At 37.5% G+C, this 16669-nt stretch overlaps 1 protein-coding gene across 3 annotated transcripts; it reads left to right on the top strand.

The window, feature by feature from the left end:
• Window positions 1-435: 435 nt before the first annotated feature.
• On the top strand, window positions 436-16669 carry LOC104592081 (Thioredoxin superfamily protein). 3 transcript variants are annotated; one of them, XM_010251249.3, is made up of 10 exons: window positions 436-801; window positions 956-1000; window positions 1654-1713; window positions 1923-1992; window positions 2767-2808; window positions 7901-7974; window positions 9886-9956; window positions 10485-10570; window positions 11047-11111; window positions 16534-16669. In XM_010251249.3, the coding sequence occupies exons 1-10, from the start codon at window positions 649-651 to the stop codon at window positions 16594-16596; spliced, it is 729 nt and encodes a 242-aa protein (XP_010249551.1). In that variant the 5' UTR covers window positions 436-648; the 3' UTR covers window positions 16597-16669. The 3 variants fall into 3 exon arrangements, with proteins under 3 accessions (XP_010249551.1, XP_010249548.1, XP_010249549.1); XM_010251246.3 differs by having other exon boundaries at window positions 442-801; window positions 11002-11111; XM_010251247.3 differs by having other exon boundaries at window positions 447-801; window positions 1657-1713; window positions 11002-11111.

Genomic DNA, 16669 nt, shown 5'->3' with positions numbered 1-16669 from the left:
GATACTCATTAATAGTTAGAACTACAATTGTTATTAATAAAGAAAATACTTTATTAATTACAAACTTGATTTAACTTTTAGGAAGCAACCTAATTTAACTTTTAAAAAGAAATAACTCAAAATAGATTTATTAGATAAATAGTAAATACCAAATAAAGTGAGTTATTATTTACTAATAAGATCTCATTTAATATCTTAAATCAAATTAAAAAACATAAATTAATAGTAGATTTCAAATAAAATAGGTCAAATAAATTGATAATTACAATTTACAAAGATACAAGACCCATATTACTTTTTTTTTAATTTAATTTTTGATAACTGAATAGTAAACTTCAAACTAAAATTATACACACATTTTTACCCCGGGGTCATTCACTGGTTTATTACTTATAGCTGATCAAAGGGACTCGCGCCGGCGCGCCGCGAAGCTAGAACATATTTTCAATTTTCACCTGTGTATTTGGAAATGGGAAAACGGAAAAAGAAGGGAAAAAAAAAAAGAAAAGAAAAACGATGACTGCTCGGACTTCAGAGACAAAGAGTTAGAGGTGGAAAAAGAAAATGGAGGAGCAGCGGCGTTGCATCATTATTGTTACACCCTGAAAAGAAAACCCTAAAAGCGAAAACTAGGGTGAACGAGAAGAAATGGAGAAGAAGCATCCGCTTCCATGGCTCAATATGTTGGTCTCAGAGACGTTCTACCTCTCTCATTTCCTCCTTTTCTTCTCCTATTTTGTTGTTCGCGCCTCTGCCTCTCAAATGCTCTCACCAGACATTACCGATCGTCTCTTTCGTCGGGTAACTGTTTTGCACCCTTGATCCTATTATCTTTTCATCTATTTTATAGTAACTGGAGGAACCTTTCCTTTATCTTCTTATGTTAATTTGATTTCTTAATCTTTATTTTAGCCTTTGCTCCTCTCGTGACGCGTAGAAATGTTTACTTGTGTAGGAAATTCAAGTAATTCTGGCATTTTCAGTGTTGATTGCCATCAAGGTGCTGTTTCTAACTGAACTTTTTTTTTGGGAAATTTTAATATTAATGCGTTAATTGGTGATACATTTACAGAATTTTCATTTGTCAGGTTAAATGAATTCGGATTCTTTTATGGTTACGCAATTAATTTTTTTTTTCAAGTACCGCTTGAAAGTCTAGGACCATTATCATTACTAAATTCCCTTTTTCTTTTCCTAAAAAGAAGAAATGAGAAATCACTTTTAAAGCTTTTCCTGCATTACATAACTTCATGCTTTGTCAGCTTTAAGCTACAACTGGAAGGTGCCGATTCAATTGTGGTTAATTAAACTATGACGAAATTGAGATATCTCGACTTGCCTGATAAGTGTAACATCAAGATGGAACTTATAAAACATTTATCATCTTCCATCTATTATATAATGGACAAATAACAATGGAAAAGTTGTAAGGCAAACATTTTTGAAATGAATATAATCTCTAAAAGACTAAAGGTCAAAAACAGACGGGCATTAACAGCTCATACCATGAATGACAGGAAAAAAATTCTAAACTTCAAACGCGTCAACTTGTTTGAGGACTTATTATAACAAATCATATCCAAGTTACAATTTCCACTCCACCAAAGGTATACGAAATTTGGAAAACACATTTACCATAGTTTTGGATTTCAGCAGATGGTCAAAGAGGAAACTTGGGAGGCTTTCATTGCTGATACACTGTTATTTGCAAAGGTATGGGCACTTCATCTGCTGCTTCTGCAAGATTTTGAAGCATAAATACCCTTTGACTTTAGTGCCTTCCCATTCATTCTAATGATGTATCCATCACATTAGGCTTCATAGGATGAAAGACATTTTCCTTTATGTTTTATTTTTTTACTTTATTTCCCCATTTGTTAGTACTTTTTCCTCAACATGAGCTTTGTGTATTTTTTTTCCAGGTTTTTCTTCTCATGGTTGCTTTAATAATGGATTATCACTTAGCTTTATGTTATTTGGTGGGATTCTTAGGTAGGTTTCAGTGCCATATTTTTGTAAGTCAAAAGCTAGGAGAAAGCCCATTTGATTCAGAAAAAGGTCAAATGAAAAGCTTAAAATGCATCACTATCTGAGCATTATGTAGTATGCACAAAAATCTTGCCTTTATATAATGGATTATCCTTCTCACTGTCATTTTAATCATGACTTGTTAATTAGCTTTTTATTACATTGTTGGATTCTTAGGCAAGCTTTATTGCTGTATTTTAGCATATAGTCAAAAACAAGGAAAAACACAAAATTCAGGAAAGGTTAGGTACTCAGGATGAATCAATATCTCAGTATTTTGTGTGAAAGCTATGCATTCCTTTCTTATTGATTGTTTCTCTATAACAAGGCACTCTCTTTCTGAAGCTTGGCATGCATGACATCATGTCATTATCATTTAGGAAAAGCCTAATTTATCATAGATCTCTTCTCATACTGCTACCTAGATACCGATAACTAATTTTTCAGGTCTATTAACTCATTATAAGTATTCAATCTAGACTTAAACTATATAATTTTAGAAACTTGTTGACCAGAAAAAGGTTTGAGAAAGATGTCCCATATATAGTTCTTCACTCAATGCTTCCTTTTCATTCTTTCATTCATATAGTTATTCATCAACAAATACGAGGTTGGTAAGGTTTGCACATAGTATTGAGCTCAGCATTAAGTACATGATGCAATGATACTTCTTTTAATACATTGTTTTGGGTTGTATTCACATGTTCTGAAGATTCGATCTGGTGTCATTTCTTTCAGTGATATTTATTTCAACTCAACAACCAGCTTATCAGGGACTAGGTATGGTCAAACTTTGGCTATGCAATTAATTTATCTAATTTTGATATTTTGACAAACTCTTATAATCCGGCACTTCTTTTAGCAGTTTGAATCCTATGCAACTTAACCTATGATGGGTATATCTGTAACTCCAGTACTCCACTAACTTCTTTGAAGGAAATCCATGCATTTGACAAGAAAGACATGGAGAAATACTTGAATTATAGTGGAGACTTGGTTTTTGCTGATAAAGAGTTGCATCACCATGTTAGTTCCACATTTATTTTCTTATAAGCCATGCTACATGTTTAACTTATGTGATCTTCTTGCCTATTCATCTCTACCATCTATTCTAAGTCGGGTATCATTGAAATTCCTTTTTAACTATGGTTGAGCAGATTGGAATGACCCAACTCCAAGTCTAAGTATTCTTGTTTGTGTTGGAACCTCTAGTTAAAACTATTTGAAACCTCTCCAAATCATGTTATCAGTATCCCTGCCACTATAATTAATCATGTGGATCCCCATATTGACATTGTGTTACTTGATGGTAGTGATGCATCTAAAGTGACTCTTTTTTGCAAGTGAACTCTTAAATATCCATTAGAATGATTTGTCTTCTTGAAGATCATGTAAACTGTTAATAGTGGGCCTAAATAATGAGAGCCTAACTTTCAAAGTTAAGCAAGTAAATTAATTATTTTGTTGTTCATTAGAATGTTTCTGTTCTGTGATAGTCAACTTAATGCTGAATATGACTATATGAGTCTGTGGACATTGGTCATATACCATAATTTTATTATTTGGTGATCAGGAGCCTGGGAAGCAGAGGCTCGTTATCTTTTAATAATAATAAAATAAAAAATGAGGTCCTTGCCACTCATGCCACTGTTGTGCCGCTACCACCCTGAGTCTCCGGTGAGGTCCCTCCTCTGCTTCTTCTCCTCAGTTTGCTTTCTCTCTCCAGACATGCCCCCTTTGGCTAGGAGAGCCCCCATCTCTCAATGTCAGTAAACTAACGGTTGTTGTGCTATCACAGAAAGGGGAAGAGGAAGAGTCTACTGGACTAGATTAACCTTAGGTAAGGTGCCTGTGAATGCTCAGAACTGACCTCCTTTCTCTCTACTATTATCACTGGTCAAAAGTTACCTATGGATAGGAAGATCTCCATGAACAACCAACATTCAATCCTCCAATCAAAGGGTAATAGTTGGGGGAGATATGTTCAAGTGGCCTCTTGTAAAGGATCAAACAAAATTAGGGGCATCTGCATTCCAGAGGGTGTTAAGGGGCAAGGCTGGAGGTCCTTCTTGACATCCCTTCTCGAGGTGGGACAACCCCCAGTCCCCCTTCTTCTCCCCTACAGTCTTCAGCTCTCCCAACCCCCTTAGGCAAACAGACTCAAGAAAGTTTTGAATGAAGTGGTAGCCCCTACTTAGAGTGCCTTTGTTTAAGGGAGACAAATTGGGGATGGGGTTCTGGTTGAGAATGCAGTGATGGAAGATAGAAGAAAGAGAAGCTTATGTGGGGTAATTTGCAAAATAGATCTTTAGAAAGCCTATGACAAGGTAGACTGGAATTGCCTTTGGAGAATTTTGGAGCTTAAAGGTTTCGCGGAAGTTTGGATCCAGTGGATGAGAGGCTGCATCAGTTCAGCTTGGTTCTCAATCCTGGTTAATGGTTCTTCAGTTGATTACATCAAGGTCTCTACATGTTTAAGGCAAGGCTGCCTGCTCTCCCCTCTCCTTTTTACTTTGGTAGCAGACATTCTGGATGCTTTCATGAATAAAAGGCTATATAGATTTTGAGCATATAAAAGGATTTTCAGTGGGGCATAAGAACATCCAAATTTCTCATCTTCAATATGCAGATGGTACCATTTTCTTTATTGAAGCAAAGAAAGATTTTCTCTTAAATTTGGAGAGGATCTTGAAGTGTTTTGAAGGAGTAACAGGGCTGAAGACAAATTTAGAGAAAAGTAGCATCATAGGCATCAATACCCCCCAACAATTGATGGCAGATCTGAAGGATGCTTTGGGATGTAGGGTGTAATCTCTTATTCTCTCATACCTGGGGGAATCTGTGATCTGCAAGTTTTTGGGACACTGTCATTGATAAATGTGAGAGGCGGATGGGTACCTGGAAGCGGAACTATCTCTCCAAAGGTGGTAGACTAACTCTCATCAAGGCTACACTCTCAAGCTTCCCTATCTACTTTCTCTCACTTTTGAAAGTACCAGCTAAGATTAGGAATAGATTGCAGAAAATCCAAAGAGATTTCCTATGGGAGGGAGGAGGAGAGAAAGGTTGCCACTTAGTGAACTGGAAAACTGATCGCAAGCCCAAAAAAGGTGGGCTAGGCTTGGGACACATCTGGGAAAGAAATCAGGCTCTCCTTGGGAAGTAACTTTGGAGGTTAAAGATGGAACAAAACTCTCTGTGGGCCTCAGTCATCCGCAGCAAATATGGTAGAAGTAGTTGGGGATGGGGCAACTCTCTTCCTTTACCAACTCCTTCCTCTCGAAATCCTTGGAGAGGTATTATATAGTCCTTTGCTTCTTTTTCTCCCCTTCTTAGACTGAAAGTTGAACATGGGAATACCATTAAATTTCGGGCAAACCTTTGGTAGGGAAATAAACCTCTCTGTGATCCCCTTTCTTTTTAGGTTAGTGCGTGATAAACAAGCTTTAATTTCTGCAACCTTGATAAGAGGATCAGAGGGCCTCTTCTTCAATTTCAACTTCTGTAGAGAGTTGCAAGACTCAGAAATTCCTGTAATTACTTCCTTACTCTCAATGCTCTCAGAAGTTTTCATCTCTCCCTCCACTGAGGAAAAGCTCATCTGGTCATTAACCCCACATGGTTCCTTTACTATTCTTTCTTTCTTTCACCATCTAACTTCCAACCCAACCACCTCTCCTTTTCCGGGCAAAAAGGTTTGGCTACTGACAGTCCCTCCTAGAATTTCCTTCATGGTTTGTGAGGCTTCTTGTGCAAAGCTGAATACCTGTGACAACCTCCAAAAGAAGTTTCAAGGAAAACTCTACATCTCTCCATCTATTTGTCTGATGTGCTATAATGATGGGGAATCTGTTAGTCATCTTTTTATCAATTGCATTGTGGCCAGAAGTCTTTGGCAGTTTTTTCTTGACTCTTTAGCAAGGGGCTGGACTCCCCAGTATTCTGTTATAGAGTTTATCAACTCTTGGCAAGGGATCAAGATTAATTTGGACAAGAGAGGAAGTTGCTTCTGGAAAGTAATTATCCATGCTGTCATGTGGAACATCTGGGAGGAAAGAAATAGGAGATTATTCAATGAGAACTACTCCTCCTTGGAGACTCTTAGAGATCGTACCCTAGCTAATATCAACAGCTGGATGATGAATAGTAAAGTTTTTGAGGGTATCAAACGGAGTAAACTGCAAAGGAATTGGATGGCTCTATTGTCAACCACTCCCTTTCACCCTCAGCCCTTATTTAAAATCAACCCAACACAAGATTGTGAGTACATTCTGAACTTTGATGGTAACTTTAGGAGAGCTATGGAGGGTAGCTCAGACGCAGGGATAGGAGGTTTGGTTCATGGATCAAACGGAGAATTGATCTGGGCCTATAGTGGTCATTTAAAGGCTGTTGATGCATCGGAAGCAGAGTCTAGGGCCCTCCTTGAAGGCCTCAGAATTGCCAAGTCGCAACAGCTTAGTTTCATTGCAGTGGAAAGAGATTCGAGGAATTTTATGAACTGGGCTTCTTGATAGACTCTTGACCTTTGGATGCTTTCCCACCTGCTGTTAGAAATCAGGGATGCTTTCCCACCTGCTGTTAGTTTCATTGCAGTTTTAAATGCATTCCTAGAGAGTTAAATCAAGTGGTTGATAGTCTTGCTCTTGCTAAATCTGGACTGGGAAGGGACTTTTTGTATAGTGCACATACAGTACCAAATTATTAGTGGGCTGTCTTTTGTTTTTGTTTTGCTGACAAGGCCTTGTACATCCCTCCCTTGTTTAATGAAATCAGTTATTTTTTTCTCAAAAAAATAAAAATAAAAATAAAAAATTAGGACATCAAATTAAATGGTGTTGCTCTATTGATTTCATGAATCTAGATACAGGTGATTGAATTTCTATCAGTAAGATATGTATTATTTGCCAAGTTGTTGGCATGACCTAGTTGTAGTTGTAAGGGGATACTTTAGATCTTCCCAATCTTAAGAGTGCGCACAAGAAAAAGGAGGCCTATGGGTTGGCAAATGAACAAGGTATTTTTTATTGATAACAGATCGAGCCAAATCTATCAAATAATGAAAAGGCAAACCCAAAGATGAATTGCCATTAGAGAACTGAGGTACTGGTATAAAACCATTAACTTCTCCTTCCCAAGCAATAAAGAAAGACCATTGCACTCTCAAGCACTTACAGTAATGTGGCCTCAGCTGCAGTATCTGGCCCCAGTAAAACTCTTTCTTCTTAGGCCCTTCAGCTAGGCTGCTAGAGTATTAACTTGTCTTTGGGCCCAAATGAAAGAGATATTTACTCTTCAGGGTAGTGGCTGAGTCTCCTTAAAGTTTTTCTGCCTTTCATATCCTTTTTACCTCTGATTGGGCATCCCCCTCCACTTCTAATATATATGCTGACTGTAGCCCCTCAAGGAGCCTTCTAATTCATTGATGTTCTTTGTTCAATCATGAGGTCACAGGATCACAACATACTTATGTGAGAAAATAAATTTATTGAATTTGTATGCTGTCACATGGTAAACGGATTTCTAGTACTCAACCATAAATAATTTCCTCAACTTGCTCTGCTCTTTGGAGAATATTTTGGAATCATTTTTACTGTTATGACACTTCAAACTCTTGGGTTATAATCACCCAGGCATGGAAATATTTTATAGATACAGGCATGGATGAGTTATCATTCTTACTTGAGAATTTTGTCCTTGCTAGTGTGTTACAAGGAACTATAAATTTCTATTCTCTAGATGTCCTGGCATCATATTTCTTTGATCGTCAATAGCTAGGACACCACTCATCACTTAAGTCATTATGCTGACAAATGTGAATACAACTTAACTAATAAATATGGTATGCTCTCTTCGATATCTATTCTTTTAGGCAATTCAAACCAGTTGACCCCATTGCAATTGGAAGCCTTGTTGACAGAAGGGAACACATCTAGATTCTGGCTGGTTTGTCCTACAAACTTGTTCATCAATTTGGAAATTTATAATATTTTTTTGAAGTCTAAAACCCTAGCCTTAGTTCAGAATATTGAATGCCATTAGCTTACAAGTTAAAAGGAGGTTAGCCTTATGAATGTGCTAACCCAGAAAACTAGTTTGATGATTTGGTGGCTGTGCTTGGTTCTTTGATAATCACCATCTTGATGATTGGCTAGGGCAGCAAATGATATATGTTTGTCCAAAAATGATCTCTATATAAATGGATGAAATATGGGTCCACCCAATCTGATCTGTTACAATCAGACCTAATAATATTTAAGCATATATACTTGTATCTTTTTTATTTTCTGGGAAAGATATATGCTTATATCTGATCTGCATATATGTTTATATCTAAAAATAAAATTAATATACATTTATTAGTAAAATTTGTTTGGATGTTGTAAGTATACTAAAGAGTCATAAATCCATGCCTCATGGAAGTTATTTTATTCATGATATGCAACATCATATCTTTTTTAGTTCATTTTAATTAATAATATAAAGTGTTATTATAATTTTTAGTTTAATTTTTAATGGTATTGGATATTTGAATTCAATCCAAGTCCTATCTGAATTCAATGGACGGTATTAGATTCGAATCTGATTATTAATGAACCAAATTTCAATTCAGGCACCAAGTTGATCCAATCAGTTGTAGCCCTATGCATCCATATTTCTAAATTTTGGGAGCTCAACTTCTCAACTCAAAGGTTTCTCTAAAGAAAGCTAAATTTATTTGTCTCACTACATTAATTCATACAGAAAATTTTCCGTTTAAATCTAATCCCATTACTAATTAAATTGAATCATTGAATACACCAGAGGTAGAGCCGGGGGCAGGGGGTGTTGCTCCCTAACTTTTAGGAAATCACATAAAATGGAGGGGTGCATCTGCAGTCTTATGTAATTGGTAAATACTACTTAGGCTCAAAGGAAAAATTCTGTAAAACAGTTGCAAGGCCAGGAATGTTGTATGGAGTGGATACCTATAAAAAAGGTTGTATGGAGGCAGAGTGTTGGGCAGTCAAGAAATAAAATGTCCAAAAAATGAGTGGCAAAAATGTGAATGTTGAGATGGATGAGCGGAAAACTGGAAAGGACGGGGTTGTAAATGAAGTCATTTGAAGGAACCTAGGAGAAGCTCCAATAGGTGATAAAATGAGAGAAAGTAGACTAAGATGGTTTGGTCACATATAGAGAAGACCATCTACAATACCTGTCAGAAGAAGTGATCTGTTACAAGTTGAAGGGGCTAGAAGAGCTAGGGGGACACTGAAAAGGGCATGGGTTGAAATAGTAATAAATGATTTAAAGTGCTCATAATTTAAGAATGGATATGGCAATGAACAGAACAGAATAGTGAAACAGGATTCATGTAGCGAACTCCATATAGTTGGGACAATGCTTAGATGATGACGGTATCTTTTGTAGCAAAAAGCAGATTACTTCTCAGGCTCTACAAAGCACATTGAGGCACTTTCTTGATTCCTGCAGTTATCAACTAGAGAAAAGAAAATTCATCATCATCATCTAAGCCTTGTCCCAACTAAGGGCATAAATTTACAGCCTACATGATGAACTTGCTTAATAAACATTCCCCCTGGTATTTTTACACAAATTGCAAATACAACCAAGGCATATGGGTCTAATAACTGTTATCAATTTATAAATCTGTAGCTTCATGATCCGAGCTTCCCTAATTTGAAGTAACCTGATATTTTCCTAATGCAGTGTCTTTTCAGGATTTTGACTCTTGCATTGTGTACTTTTGTATTATTCCCATTAATGATTTGACCTTGACATGATTATATGTAAGCACATTATGTGGTCTTAAGATTATGCTTCCGATGTAATGACTATGTGGATGTTTGGCAGGTTGAATTTCGAGCTTTGTGTTCATCCACTTCCATACGCACAAGCCGTATATTTCCTGATCTCTCAATTACGTGAGTTTTCTGCCCCATATTCCACAATCCACATCATAAATTAGTTTTGGGGTACAAATGTAAAATGCTAGGAAAACCAATCCAAGTTTATTTATAAAAAAAGCTTTTGCAAAAAATTTTAATTTATCCAAAAAAAAAAAAAATCCACTTTTCACTTCCTGGTGTCTGGCTTTGTAGGATTCCACATAAACCAAATAATACTTAGTTACGGGCTACCAAATAAAAGTATAGTATATCATCTCATTGATACTGTTTTTCATAAGGTAGTATAATATTTCTCTACCACCTCAAGTAAATATGGTACCCTAGGCAACTGCTGAAACTCTGTTGCTGCAAATATTAATTTGGCCCGGTTTCAATGCTACTAGTCCAACCGTTAACCTTTTCAAGCAGGTAACCTGTTTGATTGATCCACACAAGGCCTTTTCTCTTTGTATCATATTTTGTATCTGTATGTGATTACCATTCCTCACTCATGTTGAGCTGTTACAAGTTTTCTTGCATAATCATATTCATTTTTTCTGGCAGATACTCAAACAAAAATTTGTCTTTTGGAATAGTAGATCTTGGGCTCTTCCCAAATGCTGCAGAAAAATTTGGAATATCGTTGGGTGGTAAATACTTCTTTGATTTACTCTCTCTCTCTCTCTCTCCATTGTGTCGGGGGTGGCGGGAACAGTTCATGAGTTTAATTAAGGCATTTCTAAACAATTTTCTGTATTTTTTTTGAAAAGAATTATCACAACCATACATTCTGGCATGGTTTTCAAAACCAGACCGGACGGTTGGACCGGAAAAACCGGGAACCCGTCACCTGACCGGTTCCGTTTCCCCGAGAACCGCTTTTTTCCCCAAAACCATTGATTTTGGTCAGCAAACCGCTGAACCGGCCGGTTACCCGTTTTTCAATTTTTTAATTTTTTTTTGTCAGAACGGGCCAACCATTCAAACCGGTAACCGGACCCCTGACCGGTTCGGTTTCAAAAACCATGTATTCTGGTGTGGTTTATAGTTGAACAGAGCAACATTAACATTGCACTTGCAGGCATAGCAGCCGAACTTCCAACATACATATTATTTGACAATGCAGTGGAGGTTGCACGCTTTCCTGGGATAGAGTTTGAAGCAAAAGCTTCTCGCCCATCTATTACTAAGGTATTCCTGTTAACTATTTACATATGCCAGAAGGAACAATTAATCATAAGATGTGTCAGTTGACTAACCTTTTTTGAACACCCCAATACCAAAAATAGGGCTCATCCCTTTTCGAGAAAGGGTCATACCCCTAATCATTAAATGATTTTTTTTTTTTGAGAATAGGTAAAGTATTTCATTAAAGAAGAGAATAAAGTTCAGGGAGCCTGCACAGCAAGACACTGAGCAGGAAATCAAAAAAGAAAACTTTATACATCCCAAGGGCTTCTATTCAGCTAGACACAAAAATGTTGCAGCTGTCAAAAAAAGTGTTGTAATGAGTGTTCTTGAATAATTTGTGAGAAGCCACCCAAGAATAAATTCTTCCCCAAAAATTTTTAGCACTGAATCAACTGAATTGTATTTGTCCTCAAAAAGCCTCTTGCTCCTCTCTGTCCTCCACAGAACTGCTGGTGGAATCCCCAGATGACTTTTCCTTTTTTTGATAAGCCAGCTAGGTTCCATCTCCAAAGTAACTCTAATAGACCTTTCGGGAAGCACAAAGACATCTCAAAGCATCTCAAAGCCTTCAGCCATAGCTCCCTTGCGAACTTGCAGTGAAGAAATAAATGCTCCAAGTCTTCAGAGCTTTTCTCCACATATTACACATTTGCTAGGTTCCATCAGCCTTCCTCTTTTTGCCAGGTTATCAGCAGTCAAACATTTTCCTAGAGAAGCAACCCAAGTGAAGAAGGCAACTTTGAGTGGGGCTGCAGTTTCCAAATTTTATTTGAGGGAAGCTAGTCCCTTCATTAGAGCAAAGTCTGTTATAGAAAGTTTTTATTGAGAAAAAACCCGAGCTTTCCCATGCCCAAGCTCTTTTGTCTTGTATTGAAAATCCAACCTGATAGCACTCAGAAGACGCATCAACTCCAGCCAAAGCTCTACTTCCCAGTCATTTAGATTCCTTCTGAAGGAAGGGCTCCAAACTCCAGTTCCTTGATTCTGTGAAATAGAAAAACAGTTTTTGTCCATGCTAAATGTGCTTTCTTTGCCTTCTCACTATGGAGATGCCAGGTTTATCCAAAATGGAATGTGCCCAAATCTGTCCTTATTTTTCCTGTTAATCTTTGTAGACTAGTTTATGCCCTTCAACAAGTCTCTTCTCTATGTTAGTTACATCTTGATCAAGCCTGCCCAAGGATAAACTAAAATGTTTTTCCTGATTGATGTTTTTCTGAAATCAAATATAATAATTTTATGTGTGGACATAAGCATAATAAATGTGAAGAACTTTGGCTTGCAGTTAATACTTCTGTTGTTTGCTACAGAATTGTAATAGTTTATTTATTTATCTTTTATTTTTTATAGGTAACTTGTAACCTTTAATAATATTGATTGAAGAGAATTATATCTACAAAGATGAGATGTTCAGGCCAGTACTACAGTATTACCACCTAACCTTGTAGGCCTATAATTGAAATTACAATTCCTCAATTGACTAAGTCAAAATACAATTGTTCCCTGGTTGCCCCTCTACCTTTGCCAAGGAATCAGAAAACCTGTTTGCTTCTCTGTGCACTCAACAAAATGTAGCCTGAAGCACCCTTGCTAGTTGCTGCACTACTGCACCTCCCTAAGTAGGGATGCAAACGAATTGGATTGGATTCAAATCAGGGTATATTCGAATCCGATCCGACATTGTTCATGTTGGATCCGATCAGATCTGATAGGACTTGATCTTAATTCGAATCCTATCAGATCTTCGGATCTGATTTGATCCGATTTGTTTTCTTTAAAATTAGTAAATTATTAAAAGAAAAATGAAACATACCAATTTAAATAAAGAAAAAACAAAAAATACAAGTATTTTTTTATTATTTCCATCATATATATACATGTTTTTTATAAAAAAGTAAATAATATAACAAATTTATAAAAATATAATAAAAATAATATATTTATAAATAAATAAATAACATATATATATGTATTATATATATTTATATTATAAATATATAACACATCGGATCGGATGGCCCTGGATTGCCCAAGCTGCTGCCATCAAAGTTCAGTTTAACAAAGTGATGGGGTGGGGGGATCCAACAAACATTTGAGGCCTTCCTTATTGGAACAAGTTTTGCTATCTCCTTCCACTTTCTTTGCAGCTCATCAACTGAGAATTCTGCGAACAGAGCCAAGGTTTTCAGCCAGTGTATAACCCTAATGTGGATGACCTCCAGCATTGTTTCCAAATTTCTCTCCTTATCTGTAAATATTCGTGAATTTCTCTCCTCCCAAATAGTCCAACAGACTGCAGCCCTCATACACCTCCACATAAACTTGGCCCTTTTTGTTGGCCGAAACGGCATACATGTGAATAGGCTTTGCACATTCGAAGGGGGGGTCCACCTGCACCCAAACAAAGAAGTACACCACTCCCAAATGATGTTAGTGAATCGACAGGAGATTAGTAAGTGATATCCAAACTCATCATCAGCTTTACAGAGGACACACCAGTGAGGACAAAAACAACTATTGGGTCTTTTTCTTTGAAGTAAATCTGCTGTGTTAACTCTTTCCAGAAAGGCTTCCCAACAGAAACTCCCAACCTTAGGAGGTATAGGATGACACCACACCTCTTTAACAGGAAAAGACAAGCCCGGAGAAGAAGAATGTGTGAGAGCACTAAAGAAAGAGGCACAAGTGAAAGAACCAGAGGGGGTGAGAGTCCAAATTCTACTATCTGCCTTTGTTGGCTCTAGGAACACCCCTTCAAGAATGGATAACAGTGATGAGATACCATCAAGCTCTGTGTCCCTGATATCTCTTCGCAGGCCCAAGTTCTAGCCGACCCCAGAAATAGAATTAGAAGGAACAATGAATGAAGACACCGGTTCATTTTTAAAAGTGGAAAGGGCAAAAAGGCTTGGGAATTGGTCTTTTAGGGAGGAGTCCCCAATCCAAACATGTTCCCAAAAATTAATGAGATTGTCTAAGTGCAAGTCATACCTGATCCATGGAGAGAATAAAGGTAGAATAGCTTGAATAGCTTTCCAAGGAGATTCTCTTGTACTCCTTGCCAGAATCCCAAAGTCCCATCCATTTGCTGCAATCCCATGAATAATTTTCACTATCTTCACCCAAAGTTTGTCCTTCTCCAATGAGAACCTCCAAAGCCATTTCCCCAGAAGAGCCAAGTTCCTATTCCTTAAATTCCTGATACCCAAACCTCCCTCCCTCTTACTCCTACAAACCATCTCCCACCCCACCCTATGGTCCTTCTCCTCCCCTGGCTCCCAGAGAAAGTTTCTCATTAGTTTTTCTAATCTACTAGCCACCTTTGTCGGAATCTTGAAGATTGACAAAATGTAAACAGGAAGGTTAGCTAAAGTAGACTTGATTAGAGTGGTTCTCCCTCCAAGAGACAAATAGTTTTTCTTCATAGTTAATTTCTTTTCAAACCTCTCCACAACTGGAACCCAAAACTCACCTTTCTGAGGGTTATCACCCAATGGAAAACCAGGGTAAGTAAGGATCCAGTTTGTTATTACACATTCTAAGATGTCTGCAACCTCAAAGATCTCCCCCTTGCCCATATTTACCCCAACTATACAACTCTTCTCAAAATTCACCTTAAGGTTTGACATTTGCTCAAAAAGTCGTATAATGAGCTTCAAATTTCTAATCCTGTTAGGGTCCCCTGCTTCACAAAAGAGTATGGTGTCATCTGCAAATTGCAAATGTGTGAGTGGCACAAGCTCCCTCCCAACTCTCCCACCTCTGATTAAGCCCCTGGAATCTCCTCTATAAATTAGTCTCCCCAAAACTTCAGCTACCAAAGTAAATAAAAAGGGAGAGAGGGGGTCTCCTTGCCTAATCCCTCTCAAGGCTGGGAAGAAATCGACCACTGTCCCATTTACTAGTATGGAGTAATGCCAGTTCTTGATACAACCCAAGACCCATCTGCACCAATTATCCCCAAAACCAAAATTGGTCATCACCTCCGTCAAGAAAGACCAATCCACCAAATCATAAGCCTTTTCCAAATCCAGTTTACAAATCACCCCTTTTTTCTTGAATCTCTTAAACTCCTCCAAGCTCTCATTTGTTATCAGAATCTAATTTGTTATTTGTCTCCCCATCACAAAGGCTCCTTGATTATTTGTTATAATTGTTGGGAGCACTTTCCTTATTCTGATGGACAGCACCTTGGTGATAATCTTATAAAGGCTGTTGACCAGGCTGATCGGCCTGAAATCCTTTGGGTGACATGCATTCCTCTTCTTAGGAACCAGTGCAATAAAAATGGAGTTCAGCCCTGGGTTGATCACCCCTCTAGAGTGGAATTCTTCAAACACAGTCCATAGATCTTCCTTTAATATCTCCCAGCAATCTTGATAAAAAGCCATCGTAAAACCATCTGGGCCTGGTGCCTTTTATCTATCCATAGAGAACACTGCCTCCCTTATCTCTTCCACTTCAAATTTCCTTTCCAACCAATCCCTATCCTCCATCTGCAAAGTTGGTCATTCCATACCCTCAATCCACACCCTACTATTTAGGGGTTTTCTAAAGATAGACCTAAAGTGATTTGCAAAAGCCCCTGCTATTTCTCTTTGGGTGGAGATATTGTAACCCCTTCAATTTCCAAACTTGATACAAATTTCCTTCTTCTTCTTCCACTTGCCACCGCATGAAAAAATTTGGTATTCCTATCCCCCTCCTTCAGCCATTTACACCTTGATTTTTGTCTCCAACTTATTTCTTCCTGAAGAAGATAATCCTATAACTGTTTACGCATTTACCATCTTAGGACAGGCCATTTTCAAACATTAATACTCTTCCTAGAAATAGTCTGGTTCAAATCTTGAAGCCTGAAACTTTTTAAGACTATCTCACCCCTTTGAATTGTGTAATACACAATTTTTGCACATCATTTGTGTCGATACTTTGAACCATGTTGCCCTGTTCCTTGCCTTCCAAACCTCAACCACCTGACCACAGTCTTGTAACTGCCTTCCACCTTGAGGTTCAAAATTGTAATAGTTATACAGTTACCCTTTTCCAGTCAAGGTCTAGAATAGGATGCTAGGAAAAGGACAAGTTTGTTTGGCTGCAAGAACCACGCCAATGCCCATAGGCAGCCTTGCAACAGGAAGAAAGCCAATAGGCAAAACTTTGAAACTCTTCCTGTAGTTGCTTGAAATTTCAGCAGCAATTGCATGATTTGAATCAGATAAATGAATTTATTCTTTTTATTTCCTCTTTCCTCATATTTATCATAAACTTCTTAACCAATTTAATGACTTTGGAAATGGGGTTTGTATCAGTCTGCTTCTATTCTGAAAAGATTTAATTGGGTGGTTACACTCACGTTTTGAAATTTGAAGTTACACTACTGGAATTCCTTTTATTCATTCTTGCATTCTTTGTGTTGCAGAAACTTCTTTGCCGTCACTTTGAGCTTGATCGGCACCTTGTGGAGTATGTGCATGGTAAATAGTTTATTTTGCAGAAACTAATTTTGCATTCAATTTTCCATTCTCATAATATTGGTTTTGATAATTGTTTCCAAA

The sequence above is a fragment of the Nelumbo nucifera genome, chromosome 8, assembly GCF_055504915.1.
Source record: "Nelumbo nucifera cultivar China Antique chromosome 8, China Antique-T2T, whole genome shotgun sequence".
Lineage (NCBI taxonomy): Eukaryota > Viridiplantae > Streptophyta > Magnoliopsida > Proteales > Nelumbonaceae > Nelumbo > Nelumbo nucifera.
This window is presented reverse-complemented; position numbering and strand designations above follow the sequence as displayed.